General features: G+C 36.4%; 1 protein-coding gene across 1 annotated transcript in view; it reads left to right on the plus strand.

Moving 5' to 3' along the window:
* The first annotated feature begins 414 nt into the window (after positions 1-414).
* Positions 415-17,863, plus strand: part of DSG2 (desmoglein 2) — a 36,216-nt gene continuing 18,767 nt past the window's right edge. The window contains exons 1-2 of the mRNA XM_056823841.1: positions 415-968; positions 17,411-17,446. Coding sequence (XP_056679819.1) covers positions 915-968; positions 17,411-17,446 — 90 coding nt within the window. The 5' untranslated portion in view covers positions 415-914. The remainder of the gene's footprint in view (positions 969-17,410; positions 17,447-17,863) is intronic.

Genomic DNA, 17,863 nt, shown 5'->3' on the forward strand with positions numbered 1-17,863 from the left:
AGCCAAAATAATTCAGATTGTTGCCTGAGAGCTTTTCTATTAATAACTCTCTTTCTCCCACAGCCAGATAAACTTGTAGGGAGGTACAGGCGGAGGAAATGGTGTATGGGGAAATCTTTCTTTCTCCAGCAGCGGCCTGAAATACTTTATCATCACTGGTCCTCACGTCGAAGCTTCTGCCCAGGAAAGCAGCAGTTGTTAAGCAGTCACGTCACTCGGTCTCCAACTCTGCCTTTACCTGTCTGGCCCTGGAAGCACACCTACAGTCCCCACCCAAAGTGCGTAGCCCTCAGGGTATTCTCTGAGAGTCATCAGTCCCTAGCTGAGCCCCCCTCCTCCCCCCGACGGCGTATTAATACACCCATAAGCCCGACCTCAGCAACTGGTAGGGCTCAGCCTTTGGATAGCAAAGGTTGAGGGAGCTGCCCAGTCCCAGACCCCGAGCCTCTCCCGGGACCGCCTTCTCCCAATCACAGACCCTTAGATTTAGTAGTATGGGGGAGGTGGTTCCCAGGAGGAAGAAGCGAGGCGGAGCCTGCAAGCCAAGGTCCTTTCTCTAGGGAAGTCACTGTCCCAGGTGTCTCTGTGGATGTTAGGGGGCGGAGGAAAAGAGGAGAGGGGTCAGGAACACTTCCTTTGCTTTCCTTAACATCAAGACCCGCGGCGCCATTATCTCCCAGGAGGGCGGTACACACACCTGGGCCCCGCCACACACCTACGAGCTAGGAGGACCCAGAGGGACTGCGCTGTCAGCGCTGCTGGAAGTGGGGGCGGTGCTATAGCGAACCTGGAGGGAGGCCAAGGGCCTGGGAGGGACCTGCCCTGGGGCGGAGCGGGCAGCGGGTGGTGGCAGGGGACGGGTCTGGACTGTATAGGCGCCCGGGGCACAGGACGCAGCTGGACAGGACTCGGCTATGGCTGTGCTCCCCGCGGAGGGAGCTTGGAGGCTGGGCGCACTGCTGCTCCTGGTGAGTTGGGGTCTTCCAGGGGGTTCCTAGGGCTAACTGCACGCCCAGGCCCCCGCTTTGGGCGGAGGGACGGGGAGCCGCGCCTGGAACCTGCTACTTCTGTCTTGAGTGGGCTCGTTAACGAGCTTTTTTGATTGATTCATAACCTGCCGGAGCCCGCTGCTCTGGTTCACTCTGCGCGCCCCGAGGCTGTTTAAGGGCTGAGGCGAGATGGTATCTCTGGGAGTGCCTCGGCGGCACCAAAAGGGATATTCCCCAGCAGTAAAGTGGGAGTCCGGGCTTGTCTATTCCTCTCCTTGTTCACTCTTCCCGCCACACCCAGGCCCCAAGCTTCCTAATGGTGAGCTTCTGGAGCCCGGGCTGCCCCACACCTGGGGGTTCAGACGTAAGCGAGTTTGGTTCTTCTTTTCTTTACCTGGGGCTGGGGGGAGGGAAGTGGAGGCAGTTATTAATCCAGAGCCCTGTCTCTATCCTTGAGCTTCTTAAAAGAAACTGCTCTTTGTGGTTAGTTACCTAGGTTGTCCACGCCCAGGCAAAGGAAGACCAATGGAGGACTGAGCCAAAGCCAAGTAGTTTGGTTTCAATCAGTTCCACTCAGCAAGCATTTATTAAGCACCTAGTATGTCCCGGACACTTCTAGGTACCAGGGACGAAAGGATAAAGACAAAAGGAAGCGGGTGCCACCTTCTCCTTTCTTTCCACGGGGATAAAAAACCCTTGCTTATTCAGACACATTAAAACATTTATAACTTTAAAGTTGTGTTTCATATCCCAAGGAAACAAAAGCAGACAAATGTTCTTGGTAGTGTATGAAGGTAGACATTGAGATTAGTAATTGAACACAGGCCTAGGATTTTTTGATGTTTAATGTTTATTAGTTACTACTAAATAAGAACTTACATTCTAGATTTAAGATGCAAATGATTTGGTTTTCATAGAATACTGGCTACCCATGTTTTTAAAACCGAAATAGCTGGTAATGACAGCTCCTTGGGCCTTTTCTAGCACTTTGCTGCTCTCTCTATATATTGTTTTTGTTTTTTGTTTTTTTTATTCTAGGTATCTTGTATGTGTCATCCTTTTACTATACTGTAAGCTCCTTGAGGGCAGGGACCAGTTGCCTAGATTTTATGTCTTCCCCATTGATCCCCTAGAATAATACTTTTATAAGTCAAAGAAAACCAACTCTCATCACATTGGGTACTTAGTCTTGGATTAGGTGTTCTTTAACCCGAGGTCCTCTTAACGTTTTTTTTTTTAATTACTTGATAATTCAATATAATAATGTTTCTTTTATAATTCTATTTATTTTGCTTTTTGTACTTAAAAAAATTGTCCTGAGAAAAGAGTTCCCAGGCTTCACCAGATTGCCAAAAAGGCAAATGACAAAAAATCAGTCAAGAACTCCTGGTCTAGATGATCTGTGATTGTTAAGCTTATTTTCTGTTCTCAAAATTGGATTTGTCTCTCAAAAAATACTGCTTAAGTATAAATCATAAAGATGAAGGGAAATAGTTTGTTTCATAGAATATAAGCTTCTTGAGGTCAAACTCTTTTCCTCTCTCTGATCTCTACCAGTTAATACAGTGCCTGACATTAGACTAAATAAATAAAAGCTTGTTGACTGAATCTGGCCGAAATAGGCTAATTGGTTTTTACTGTTTTAAAAACCTGTATATTTTTAACTTATTGCAAATGGTTAAAAATGTATAAGATATTTTTGTCTGTTTCATTAAAATAATTTTAGCCAGAATACATGAATGTTAATGTAGGGGAGTATGTTTCCTATTGAAGGATTCTCTGGCCTCCCACGGGGGTGATCAAAAAGAAAGAAGGATATTCTACTCCAAATAACTGCAAATATTTGTTTCAGTTAGCTTTGGTAAATGATAAAACTCATTCAGCATTGTCTTATTTTTCTAAAATATTTTTTAATCTGTTGTTTCCAAATGAATGATACATAACTTTCCTTTAAAATCTTGTATTTATTTCTAAAGTAGCATGTTTATATCAACTTACAAAAAAATTTATTTTAGAGGAAAAAACAGTAAAATCAACTCTTACTGTTGTGATATCAATTAAATTCTTGACTGGAATCGTGAATAATTTTCCTCTTAACCTTTTTTTGAATTATACAAGTAATTGCTTTAATACTTTACCAGTTTTTTCTTTCATTCTTTCATTATCTGAACAATTCATCAACTCTCCATTTCACCTGTGGTAAAGTCCTTAAACATTCAGACACTATTATTAAAACCTTTATAATTTAAAAATAAACATGTGTTTCACTCATGTTTCAAGAAACAACAAAGCAAACATAAGTCCTTGGTAGTATATAATGATAGTAGACATAGAGATTAGTAAGTGAAGATGGTTTGTTTAGTCATTTTTCAGTCATGTCTGATTCTCTGTGACCTCATCTAAGGTTTTCATGGCAAAGATACTGGAAGTGGTTTGCCATTTTTTTCTATGGCTCATTTCGCAGATGAGAAGCAATTGAGGCCAACTACAGTTAAGTGACTTGTCCACTAAGAAAGTGATCGAATTTGAACCCAGGATTTACTGTCTCTAGCTTTCAATACACTGAACTGCCCCCAAATTTAATACTTCTCAATGCCAAGTCCTGCACTACTGTACTACCATCAATTATTGATCTCTAAACATTGACATTAGCATAAACCCTAAAATCACTCTAAAATGATGATCCATTGAAAATAAATTTAATTTAACCTATAAATGCATCCAAAATTATTTGTTTGTAAGAACATAGATTTCTAGGTGCTAGGGATCTTAAAAGCTATAAAGTCTAACTCATTTATTTCCCATAGACATGGAGTTGGGTGTTTTTTTTAACAGCTTTTGAAAGGAAGTCATTTCTGCTTCCAAGTCCAAGTCCAAAATTTTCGTTTGACAATCCTTAAAAGAGCCTACCTGTGGGTTTGTAATTAGAAAGAATGCTTGTTTCATTTTGTTTTTTAAAGACAACCCTAGCCTGGTATAGTTCTTGTGCTTTTTTGATAACATAAATGAGGTACAAAATACACAAATGTTTATTTTAATAGAATGAGAACCAAGATATATATTCAGTTGTAAAAATAAGTTGGTAAAAATATTATTTTTAGTAGCTTCTCAAATTGTTTTTTATTTAGTGCCATATGCCATTGAAAACTAAAAGCATTCTATAATGTAGTATGGCAAGCTGCTTGTATATATTTTTATATATTTTCAGTTAAGAGATTGTTCATTCTGGCAGACCTTAAAATAAACCACCTGCTAAAATATAACACAGTTGTCAGGATTTAAATTCAAGGAGCTGTCCCTAGTTCCTGACATCAAAAATGATTTGGGGAATCACTTCAACTCTTGGAATATAATTGAGTTTATTTTAAAATAATAGAACTGGGTGATCTGATGACCCTGAATTGTGGAGTTAAATGGGGGTGGGGTTACCTTCATCTTTCCACTGGGGAACAGAAAGCTAGTTGGGAAATTAAAATATGAGTTTATGAAAATGTTAGTAGCAATAGCTAACAGGTGAAAACAGGGCTCAGAAAGGGACACATTTTTCAATTTTGCCAAAAGCTCTGCTTTCCCTTGGTACATGGGAGGCCACAAAATTTACCCTCTACCATTTCTTCTTAGTCTGACAAATTCAAGCTAATTTTTTTGGCCTTTACAATTCATCATAGTAGCCTCTTGTATGATCTATATTTCCTTTACCCTACTAGGAGAAGGCGGTGGGGGAGGGGCCAGAAGACTATTGGCAAAATACACAAAATTTCTCTGAATTTTACTTTTAAAAAAGTAAACAAGACTAGATTTAATTGTTACCAATCATATAATGACACTAATTCAGAAGAAAAGGCCCAAGTTGACATTTGTTTAGTCGGATGTAAAAATAATAGTATCCAAATATAAGTTGATCTACATTTTTGGGAGGTCTGAGAGGAAGAAGCTAGTTCTTCAATAGGTCTATACGCATCAACATTTTGGTAAATTAACAAAAATGGTTTCTAACTATAACAAAACAGGTTCTCTTAGTCACACTAAACATGAGAGCAGTAAATGTGTTTATTTAGAAGGCAGTAACCATGTAATAAGTGCCTTGAGATGTATTTGGCTAGTTGATCCTTACTTAAAACAAGTATATTTACATTTTATGGATATCAGTATGATACCACGCCATCAGTCTTTTGGCCCTCAGCTCTTTACATGATTGGCTCATCTGCTTTTCTATCAATGCATTTTCGGATTGACCACTCTTAAATGTTCTTCTTCTAGTACCTTGATCATCATTGAAAATATCCCATCCCCTATTATTTCCCAACTGCTTCTCAGCCATATGGGAGTTTGAATCGTTGTGCAGAATCACAAGATCATAGGTTTAGAGCTGGAAGGGACCTTAGAGGTTACTTAGTCCAATCCATCTCATTTTACAGATGAGAAAACTGAGGCTCACAGAGTTTAGGCAACTTGTTCAACATACTAAATGACAGTTGGGATTATTGACTTTATTTTACTTCTTATTTAGTTCCCATATTTCTTTTAAATTACTCAGATTCCTTATTTCTTGTAATCTGATGATCTACTTATATTAATATACCACAATTTTATTCAGCCATTCTTTAATTGTTGAATATATACAAGACAGGCATTTAAAAGAAGTTGATAAAACTTTCATTCAAGTAGATCTTTATAGTTTACAAGACAAGAAAGAAAGAAACAAGCATTTATGAAGTGCCAACTAGTACAAGGCACTGTGCTAAGCACCTTCAAATATTATCTCATTTACTCTGCACAACCACCTCAGGAAGTAGGTGCTATTATTATTCTCATTTTATAGTTGAGGAAACTGAGGCAGGCAGAGGTTAAGTGACTTGCCCGCAGTTAAACAGCCTGTGTGAGTCCAAATTTGAACTCTGGTCTTCCTGTCTCCAGGCCCAGATTCTATATATCTAACTCTACCACTTTGTATGCCAGAGCATACAGATGCAAAGAATGAAATAAACACTACTCTAGGAGTTTACTTTTTATTTTCTGTATCAAGTGCCTTTATTTACAGGTGGGCACTATTTTACAAATATGCATAAAATGCAAATGAATCCCTATATTGTTATATATACAAGAAATTCAGCTATTTAATACAAGTAAAATTCTTTGCCACAAAATGAGAGTATATTTATCTCCTAATTTCAGCTTCTATATACAGTTCTATATAACTTGCATGAAGTCCATTTTCTAAAGATAAGCCCTGTCTTGTTGTCACATTTAAGAAGGATACTTCTAAAGATGCATGAAGTTGAGTTTTGTCTAGTACATAAACACCTGGAAAACACACAAGTTCATAAAAACTATTTTTGTTAAAATGATCATTTATATTACTACAGAGAATTTGGTGGGTTTTTTCTTTTTTTCAAAATGCATACTCCGTAACAGTTAAACCAAAATATTGTTTCTTGGTTTTGGTTTTGGTTTTGGGTTTTTTTTTTTTTTTGGTCAGTAGTTTTCAAAACTTAAATCAAATTCTCACTGACTTATTTAGGACATAAGGTAACAACTGAGCACCAAGTGAAGAAGTTTAACAAAGATTTTCAAAAACGAAAATAACAAAGCAAAAAACCAGGAATGTTTGGACCCACTGCCACCAGCACCAACTCTTTCATACTGCTATAGACATTCTGGAAGACTCTTTTCCTAAAATGACTCCCTTCTGGCCTAGGGGCAGCATCACATGACTTTTAACCCTTGAAACCAGCCTAATGATTATGATACACTTCTGGAAATACTTAGATTCCTAAAAGATGGTCAGAGGAGAACAATAATTTTGAAAATCATATCTGATAATGATAATCATGCCCTATCTTGTTTGGCTGCTTTGGCTTTTTATACTAATTCGGTTATGACCTAAAAAGTTTACAGGTAAACTGACCAAAGTCTTTTCTGTGCCAGATGTTATTCGATCCTTTAATAGCTGAAAAGAGAAGAAAAAAAGCACACAAAATTAATCAAGATTGATAGAAATAGCTTATTGTGACTGCCTTAATATGGACCTGACTGAAAAGAACCAATTTTCATAATATGAATTTCATAAATTTCATTTTTTTAATAAAGCTAAAGAAATTCCTTCCCTCATTTTTCAGTTCCTGAATTACTCTGGCACATTTGTTGATAGTTGTCTTGGAGGTCTTTTCTAGCAGGATAGTGATAAATATGGCAAATGGAGAGTAGGGATTTATTCTTATATTTCCTAGAGTTCATTTCACATGGTTAGCTGCCCAATAAATATTATATTCAAACACTCTAGCTGGTCAAATGGTCTTTAGTTCCCACTAAAACCTTAACAATTTTAATAGCCCACAATTAAGGTGTTTTTAGGGATAATGATTGACCTTGTGATTTAATTGAAATAAATAACTTCTGGGTAATGAAATTCCCTAACCCAGTCCAGAGACTGCATATCTGCAATTTACAATTGTAGAGAGTTGTCCAGACCACTGAGAAATTTAGGACTTACCTGGAGCATACAACCATATTTCATCACTGGACTCAAACTGAGATCTTACTGGTGTCCTACTATGTCTGTATTGTGCTTTTAAAGTTAATATTTATCTCATAACAAGAAGTGGTAGGGCTGTAGCATTGTTCCTCAAAATAAAAATAAACATTAAAAGTTAGTGCTTCCTGTTTTACTAGATTCATTTATCTTAATTCAATGGTATAAAAAATATGCCAATGAATGGTCTGACCTATATATATAATCTAGTTGATTTTTATAGGTCAGGCCCTTCAATGATATTTATCTTTTTTGTTTTAGACTTAAATGCATTTTAGCAATAATGCATTTTTGTAGGAATTTATTGAACAGTAAAAAATGGTAATCAATTAAAATGTTACCTAAATCTCTGTTCCACTTATTTCACTAAGAACCCTCATTTATTTCCACATGGCTTTAAAAAGGACATGTATCTTAGGTAGACTGTACTTTGTAATAATTTCCAAGGGAATCAGTAGAGTTATGGCTAATATTTTCATAGGCGGTGGCTTGTCCTAACAGGAATAGTCCTTGACATAAACATACATTTTATGATTCAATCACTTAGTAACCATTTCTCACTCTTTCACTGTGGTGACTACAAGTATAATAAACCACATTTCAGCCCCCTGAACAAAAGGGCAACTTCATTATGTTTGTAGCTTAGAACTTGGGAGTTCCTTGCTGGAGGTTTTTTTCTGATTTGGGGAAATTTCTTTTTTCTGATAGAAGTTGTACTTGGATTTAGATAAGCTACTCTAATCTAAACCTTATCTCATTCCACTTTGATTATCCTAGGGTGTGTCACCTATGAGTAGGTCCTTCCTAGGTTGTCCAAGAAATTAATGATGAACCAACCACAAAACCCTCAGCTTTATTTTTATTATAATTATTTTAATGTTTTTGTACATTGTCCTGCTCATAATATCTCCAAAACTTAACTGGATTATATATATATATATATATTTTTTTTTTTTTTTTTTGTGATGTGCTCAGTACTATTCAATGAATATTTAGCAGAGAACCTTGCCTTATACTTCCCTGAAAAAGTAGAAGCTATTTCACAGTGGGCTTCCTCTTCTCCTTTAATCTGTCATCTCAAGACCTCTTGACTGCATCCTTTATTTTCTCCTCTCATGATAAAGAAATAGCCTCCCTGCTCAGCAAGGCTAACTTATCTATTTGTGCCCTTCACCTATTTCCTCTAGAACTTTGCCCCAATAACCATGCCCAACCCTCTAATTTTCCATCTCTCCTTGTCTACTGGGATTCTTCTCTGCTGCTTTTAACATGCCCAAGAACTTTAAAAAAAAAAAAAATCCCTTCACCTCTACCACCCTCTCAAAGGCTGGTCCTGTATTTTTCCTTCCTTTTGACTTTTATACCCCACCCCACCCCCAAAGGCTCCCTCTTCAAGACTGAGGATCAGAAGATACAGAACCTGGAGAGAAAAGATAAAAAAGACATATGAGGGGGCAGCTAGATGACTCAGTGAATCGTTCCCAGCTAGGACCCTGGACAAATCGCTCAGCTCCAATTGCCTATCCCTTTCAGCTCTTCTTCCTTGGAACCATAGATTCTAAGACAGAAGGGAAGGCTTTTTAAAACAAAAAGCAAATGAAAAATAACTGAAATATGCCTACATGATTTAGCCCTTACAATGATCATTCTGTTCTTTGTGAAATACCTCTTAATTTGACACATCCAAAACACAAAATAAAATTACATGCATTATTATTGAGGATACATTGAGAAGCAGAAACAGTAACTTGCTTAAAGGAACTCATATTCTAGTTAGGGAGACAAATATGAGCAACTATGTACATACAAGATAAGCACAGTTAAATTGATGACAATCCTAGAAAGGAGGTGCTGGGAGGCCATTGGGTAAAGTAAGGAGGAAGAGAAAAAAGAAAAATCTGTTTGCAGAAGGTATCATTTGAACTGAGACTTGAAGGAAGCCAGAGAAACCAGGAGGTGGAGATGAGAAGGGACATTGTCCTAGGCATGGAAATTTGGTTCGGTGGACTGGGGTGAAAATGCTAAAGCATATTTACCACAAGTTAAAGGGATTCTGGACAGTGACTAGATCATTGCAAAGCCATCATCCCATGTGGAAATATAATTTATTGTTCATAGTTTCATGGATGCATAAAATAGAGTCCCATCTTTTGAATTTTTATTGATAATTATTTTTACATGACTTTCATTCACAAATGTGCTCTTTCTCCTTACCTAGTAAACCACTTCTTGTAACAACAACAACAAAATTTAAGTGGAGGTGAGGCACTTAGCCTCCTGTTTGCATCAGTTTCCTTTTATGTTAAATAGAGATAAGTAATAAGGGTTGTTGTAAGGACAAATGAGACAATAATTGGAAAGCATTTAGCATAGTGTCTGGCACATAATAAATGCTATATACATATTAAGTATTATTATTTACTCAGCATCAATTCATAGTTCCTCATGCTTTTCCCAATTCTTCACATTCACCTTTTTATGACATAGTAATATCTTGAATAAATTTATGTACAGCATTTTATTTAGCCATTGCTCAATCAATAGGCATTTATATCTAATTCTTTGCTACAAAAAGTCCTATGATGAATATTTGGTATGTAGAGGACCTTTCCTTTAGGATAATTCATTTTTTAATGGATATTACCTCAGTTCAGGAAGGGGAAGTGGAAGTCCTAACTTTTTTTATTAGTATCATTGTTAGTATAAGGTCAAGGAAGACAAAGTCAACCACAGGTAGATTCTCCATCTGTTAGCAGAGAGTACAATGTTTTATTTTAATTACAAAAAGGAGGGGAAACACTAGAGATGACTTCCCCCACTGCTGCCTGCTGCCATTTTCCTGGCATCTATAAATCTCGGGTTTCCTCCAATTTTAAAGCAAAACAAAATAAAAATCTTACTCTGACTCAGCTATCTAGTCCTCTATTTCTCTTACCTTTTATTGCCAATCTTCCTGAGCCCTGTATACTCATTGTCTTTACTGCTGCTCCACTCATTCCCTTCACAGTCCAGCTTCTGATGCCATCCATTTATTGACTGGACCCACTTGCTCTTCCACATATCATTCTGTATCCTTCCTCCATATATTGGCGCATCCCTTTTATCTTTATACCTCCCAGAATCCTTATCTCCCTTCAAGACTCAGCTCAGGAAACACCTTTTCCATGAAGCGTTTCTTGATTTACCTTACTTGCTAGTGTTCCATCTCTATAAATTTGCAAATAATTACATCTCTATTTTTTATCCCCAGTGCTTTACACATAGAAGACACTTAATTGTTGAAGTGAATCTTATGTTTCATGTTTCTCTGAAAGTGTTGAGAGAAATTTTTCACTCCCATGGCTGATGGCCACAGAATATATTTGTTTAAAAATCAAGGTAGTTAGAAGTACTGACCTAAACACCAACATTGCTATCTTTTGTCTTTCATTACATGATCAAAATGATAGACAAAATGTTAACAGCTCAGGGTTATTAGGGCTTGAACCTAACACACAAATTGAGCTCTGTATTCTAGGAACCAAGTCTTACGTTATGATTGCAGAGTTTAAAAAAATTTTTTCCTCTAAGAAGATTAGAATTGAGTTTTCGCCTGAAGTAACCATATTTTCCTGGGCAAATAGGGATGTCATTGGGTTTCTAGTGATGGTTCAAGGAGGTTCCAGATGATATTTGAACAGTGTCAGGTACATGCCTGATTGACCTAGGGATACAGAATATTCTGCTAGATTCAAACAGGGCACTTTAACAGAAAGTCAGAACCCACAGTCCGTTCTGAAGTTCCCTTTTCTCTGCACAAAGGGAGTGGTAACTTAGATTACATTTTACAAAGTTGTTTTTCTGAACTTGTGCAAATTAAAAAGACTGTGATTACAAAGGGGAAGCTCAGAGCTTGAGATCTTTGAGAGAGGTTAATAAATTATATAAACTCAAGAGGAAACTAGAATATGAAGGACATAGGGAAGAGAGTTCAGAAATTGTGAGGCTACAGGCTGGAGGACATAGATTTGGTTGTAGGGTAGGTTAAGAGAATGTTTTGTTTGTAAAGGGAGGCACCTACAGGGTGTAAGACAAATGTCAGGGCAGGAAAACAGAGTATAGAGGTAAATGAGAGAAATGTAGTCAGATCTAAATTTTCAAGTATTTTGGAACTTTCTAGATTTAGTTTTCATATGACCCTGGAACTCTTGTCCCCTTCCTCCCCCACTAAACCTGAACTAACAACCTGCAGTTCGAGAGCTTGTACCTAAATCTAGAGGGTCGTTTCTTTAATTAAAATTTATCTTATTTGATTTTTCCTCAAGTATATGTAACAACAGTTTTAAACATTTTTCAAAGAATATTGAGTCTTGAATTCTCTTTCTCCCTTCCCCTAACCCCCTCACCTATGTTGAGATGGTAAGCAGTTTCATATAGATTTTACATGTGCAATCATGTAAAACATTTTTCCATATTATTTGGGGTTTTGGTTATGTGTGAGTATGCTCTTACAACAATGACCAATGATAAAGTGTGTTTTGAATGATAAAAAATTTTTTTTAAATTTTAAATCCTTTTATGGAAAGAAACTCAAACTAAAAATTTAAGAAAGAAACTGAAATAAGTTTGTTTTGGTCTAAATTTAGACTTTATCAGTTTTTTTCCCTCAGGAAACAGATAGAAATTTTTTTATCAAGTCTTTTGGGATAGTTTTGTATCATTGTAATGGTGAAGATAAATGTTATTCACAGTTATTCATTGTAAAGTATTCCTGTCACTATGTTCAATGTTGTCCTGGTTCTACTTATTTCACTCTGCTTCAGTTCATGTCAGACTTTCCAGGTTTTTCTGAGCTTCTCCTATTTGTCATTTCTTACAACACAATAGCATTCCATTACAATCATTTACTATAACTAATCAGCCATTCCCCAATTGATAGGTATTTCCTCACTTTCCAATTCTTTACCCCTTCCCCAAAAGAACTACTTTAATTTGGAACACATAGCTCCTTCACCATTTTTTTTCATCTCTTTGGGATATAAACCCAACAATGGTATTGCTGAGTCAAAGGGTATGCCCCCTTTGGGCATAGGTCCAAATTGCCCTCCAGAATAATTGAAACAGTCCATAACTCCCCTCACCGGACTTTAGTGTCTCAACTTTCCCATATCCCCTCCAAGTTTTGTCATTTTCCTTTTCTGCCAATCTCATAGGGGTGGGGTGGTACCTCAGAACTGTTTTAATTTGCATTTTTCTAATTAATAGTGATTTGGAGCATTTTTTGCATGATTATTATAAAGAGTTTTAATTATTTTTGAGAACTACCTATTCCTATCTTTTGACCATTTAGCAATTAGGAATGACTTGTATTCTTATATAGTCACCTAACTTCTCTATGTATTTGAGAAATGAGACCGTTATTAGATATTTGTTATAAAGCTATTTGTACCATTATGATTACTGTATATTACTTTACATCCTATTTACCCCTGTTTAGGTTCTGACTACCACCTCCCTCAATTTGGCCTATTTTTTGTCAACCTCAGCCCCCTTCTCTTATCCTCTTCCTTTCCTACTTTCCTGTAGAGTAAGATAGTTTTTTTTTTTTTTTATACCCAGTTAATTATGTATGTTCTTCCCTCATTGAACCAATTCTGATGAGAGTAAGGTTCATGTGTTCCCCTACTAAACTTCCCCATATTCCCCTCCACTGTAAAACCTCTTTCGTGTGCAACAATTTCATCCTTTTTTGTTTTTCTCTTTCCCCCTCCCCAATGCATTCCTTTTTCTCATGTCTTAATATTATTTTATTTTATGTCATCACATCATATTCAACTCACACCCTTGCCCTCTATGTATGCTACTTCTAACTGTCCTAATAATGACAAGAGTTCATTGGAGTCATAAGAATCATCTCCCCTTGTAAGAATGTAAACAGTTTAACCTTATTGAATGTCTTAATTTCTCTTTCATGTTTACCTAATTTGTCTGTGCCTTTCTTGAGTCTTGTTTTTGACAATCAGAATTTCCATTCAGTTGTAGTCCTTTCATCAGGAATATTTGATAATATTCTATTTCATTTAATAGCCATTTTTCCCCTGAAGGATTATGCTCAGTTTTGCTGGATAAGTGATTTTTGGATGAAATTCTAGCTTCTTTGCCCTCTGGCATATCATATTCTAAACCCTCCAATCCTTTAATGTAGAAATAGATAAATTTTGTGTTATCTTGACTAGCTTTGTGATATTTGAATTGTTTCTTTTTGGATGGTTGCAATATTTTCTCCTTGACTTGAGAGTTTTAAAATATGGCTATAATATTTGTGGGAGTTCTCCTTTTGGGATCTCTTTCAGGAAGTGATCAGGGAATTCTTTCCATTTCTGTTTTGCTCTCTGGTTCTAGAATATCAGGGCAGTTTTCCTTGATAATTTTTTGAAAGATAATGTGTAAGCTGTTTGTTTCTTTTTTATCATGGCTTTCAGGTATTTCAATATTTCTTAGATTATCTCTCCTGGTTTTATTTTCAAGGTCAATTCTTTTTCCAATTAGATAGTTCACATTTCCTTCTATTTTTTCATTCTTTTGTCTTTGTTTGATTGTGTCTTGATGTCTCATGAAGTCATTAGCTTCCACTTGCCCAATTCTAATTTTTAAGTATGATTTTTTCTTTTTTCTCCTTTTTTAATTTTTTTTTTAAACTCTTACCTTATACCTTAGAATCAATATTATGTATTGATTCCAAGGCAGAACAGTTGAGAGGACTAGGCAATGGGGATTAAGTGACTTGCCTAGGATCACACAGCTAAGAAGTGTCTGAGGCCAGATTTGAACCTAGGACCTCCAGACTCTAGGCCTGGCTTTCAACGCATTGAGCTACCCAGTTGCCCCCTTAAGTATGATTGTCTTAAATGAGTTTTTGTACTGCTTCTTTCATTTGTCCAATTCTACTTTTTAAAAATTTCTTTTCCTCAGTGAATTTTTATACCTCTTTTTTCATTTCTCTTGTGAGAGCATCTCATAATTAAAAGAACAAGTAAATCTAAGATTTATCAAATAATAACTAGAGTTAACATTTATATTGCTTTTTAAAGGTCTGCAAAAGGCTTTACCTATGTTTTCTCACTTGATCTTTATGGCAAGTCTGTGAGGTAGGTGCATATTTCAGAGGGGCCTCAAGATGCATCCTAAAGACGTCTATGGGAGTCATCCCAGCCCTATTGTTTATTTTTACTCTGTGACCTTGGACAAATCACTATCCTTTCTCAGACTTCTTTCCCTCATCGATAAAATATAATGGTTAGACTTGATCTCTGAGGTCTGTATCTCTGATCCTAAGGTTAATGATGAAGTAGTTATGGGGTAGATTGGAGACAGACAGAAAGAAAAAGTTCTTCTGGTGAGAATTAGTAAGAACTAGAATTATAGTGTCATGACTACAGGACTGCCCAGCTCAACAGTTTTTTAGAAGAAACTGCTTTGCAAACTTTGATGTCCTATATTAACCTAAATGGTTAGAATAATGAAAATAGTAAGATAGATTTGAGAGACATAATGGTAGGTCATCTCCACACAGAGCCATGAGTGCCCTTCCTTTATTAATAGATCAAATGTCCTTATTAATAAACAATGTTATACAGAGGAGGAAAAAGAGACATTATAATAATAAAATTAGCTGCACTCTAAGACTATTGGGGAGTAAGATGCTGCCAAAGTTCTGAACCCAGATGATCTTGAACAGTGGTCCCATAAAGAGAAATGGGGAATTCAGGAGAGGAAGCATCTTTTCAGGGAAGATACTTGAGTTACACTGTTCCCAGGACTAGAAGTGCATCATAAGATTGTAGGTTGAGAATAAAGATGTGCTTATAGGTCACTGAGTCCAATTGTCACATTTTATAGATAAAGTGAGGTAACTGACTGAAGGCCACACAGCTATCAAGCCTCTGAAGCAAGAGTTCAACACAGGTCTTTCTGACATCCAAGTCCACTGTGCTGCCCTCCACACCAGGCATGGGACAGTCAGCAAGTTAGTCTTTGACTTTGAGAGGTATCCAGGCTAAAGAGAGGTCCAAGAGTCATCCACAGTAAAATAAAGGAGAAGAAGCAAGATTATTAAGGGAGACTGTTTTGAGAAGAGGACTTAGAAAGAAGCTCAGGAAAAATGAATAGGAAGAAGAGCCAAAAAAAGAACATAGAGTAGAAGTAGATAAAATTGGAGCCAAGAGAAATAACTCAGTTAATAGCAGTTTATTTACAAAAACCCAGGGAAATTAATGGAGCAAATATTGTAGAAACTTAGGGAGGTTAGCTAGAGAAGGAAATGGCAAACCACTCCAGTATCTTTGCCAAGAAATGGGCAGTATGGTTTATGGGGTCATGAAGAGTCAGACATGATTGAACGACTGAACAATAATAATGACAACATGGGAAGTTAAGTGGTATGCCCAGGTTTTGCTATTTCCACTATGTCACATTGCTTTCCCATGCTCCTGCAAATCCAAAGGACAAAAGAGGTTCAAAAGAAAGGGAGTGGGGGCAACTAGGTGGCTCAGTGGATTGAGGGCCAAGCCTAGAAACAGGAGGTGCTGGGCAAATCACTTTAATAACCCTAGTTGCCTAGCCCTTACTGCTCTTCTGCCTTGAAACCAATACTTAGTAAGATAAAGGTTAAAAAATTTTAAAAAAGGAAGGGGATGACTACAGTCCCAAAACCAATATCTTTTCTTAGAGTTCATCTCTGGGAATTAGACGGCTTCTAGTAACCTGAAAAACAGTGAAGTTCACTACTATGATCATAGAAAAAGTTAGCAAAGAATTGAAAAGACTGGGCAATATAGGTAATTAAGTTCAAAACATTCTCAAGAACTTTAGTAATTAAAGTGAAATCAACAACTTATTTTGATAAAAAAAAAAAAAGAACTGGAAACCAAGTTTATGCCCATTGATAGGAAAATCACAACACAAATTTTGGTACGTTAATATAATGAAATATTGTTGTTCAGTGATGTCTGGCTCTTCATGACTCAGTGGACTGGACTATACTGTTAAGGGATTTTCTTGGCAAAAATACTGGAATGATTTGCCATTTTCTTCTCCAGCGGATTAAGGCAAACAGGTTAGTGACTTGCCTATGGTCACATAGCTAGTAACTTTCTGAGGCTGGATTTGAACTTGGGTCTTCCTGACTCCAGACTCAGCCATCTAGTCACTTCAGTGAAACATTACTGTGCCATAAAAAAGTGATGAATGTGAATTCAGAGAAGCATTGCAAGACATTTGGACTGATGCCAAATGAAATATGAAGAACAAGGAAAACAAGATAGACAATGACTAAAACAGTGTAACTGAAAAGAACACAAAACAATGAATTCTGTGTAACTGACAGAAAGAATTTTTAGCTAAAGGAGAGGAATGCAGTGGGACAAGATCTCAAAAATGTATGAGGATGTAGCAGTAGACCTGGATAGAGGTGGTAGGTGACTTGATGAAGGGAACAGGTAGAGCAGTTAGTCTTAGAAAGAGGGAGGGCTACCTCTTTCCCTGAGACATAAGTGAAGGAATAGAAGATGGATGAAAATGATGAGGAATGTTTAGGGTAACTTTAATAAGTCAACACTGTTACTTTATAATGTGAGATTTTAAAATGAGTGTAGAAATCTCAAAGAAAAAGTCACCCAAGTATCTTTAGAGGACATATTATAAATTTTATTATTGTTCACTAATTGTTTAGTATGTTAATTAAATCATTTTGATTTTGAAGTATAATAGACATTTTTTCACTAATACAATTTTTAAACTGTGTTTTAATCAAATTATTCTTTAAAATATTGCTATACTCAATCATCATGGCAACAGGATATTTTAAACAAATAGGAACTTAAATATAAGTAAACCTATTTTTATTTTACAGATCTGCTTTCACTTTGGAAATGGACTTCACTTAAAGGTAAGCACAAGAGGTGGAGGAAAAGGAATAGTTTGGAGAACAGAAGCTTATTGACAAAAGAAATGTTTCACCTCATATAAAGGTCTTTAGAAGATCTTATAATAGCTATTGTAAAGATTTTAAAATAAACTCTCACATTAGTTTTCCCATCACAATTACTTATTATTTTGAAAATCAGAATGAGAGAGAAAAGGATTGAATTTTAAGGTATTAGTATCACGTTCTGATTTAGTTAAGTTGCTAAGTCTTCTGGTCAAAGGTTATTGTTGTTTTGATTTTTAAAAAATCATCTTTACTGCTTTGATGACTAATGTTTTCAAAAGAGTTTGCCAAGATGGCTTCAGAAAACAAGAGAAACATCTCTTTTAGCCATTCCTTAAACCTGTAAATTTTATAAGCCAATAATTTTACTTTGTA

The sequence above is a fragment of the Monodelphis domestica genome, chromosome 3 (assembly GCF_027887165.1).
Source record: "Monodelphis domestica isolate mMonDom1 chromosome 3, mMonDom1.pri, whole genome shotgun sequence".
NCBI classification, from domain to species: Eukaryota; Metazoa; Chordata; class Mammalia; order Didelphimorphia; family Didelphidae; genus Monodelphis; species Monodelphis domestica.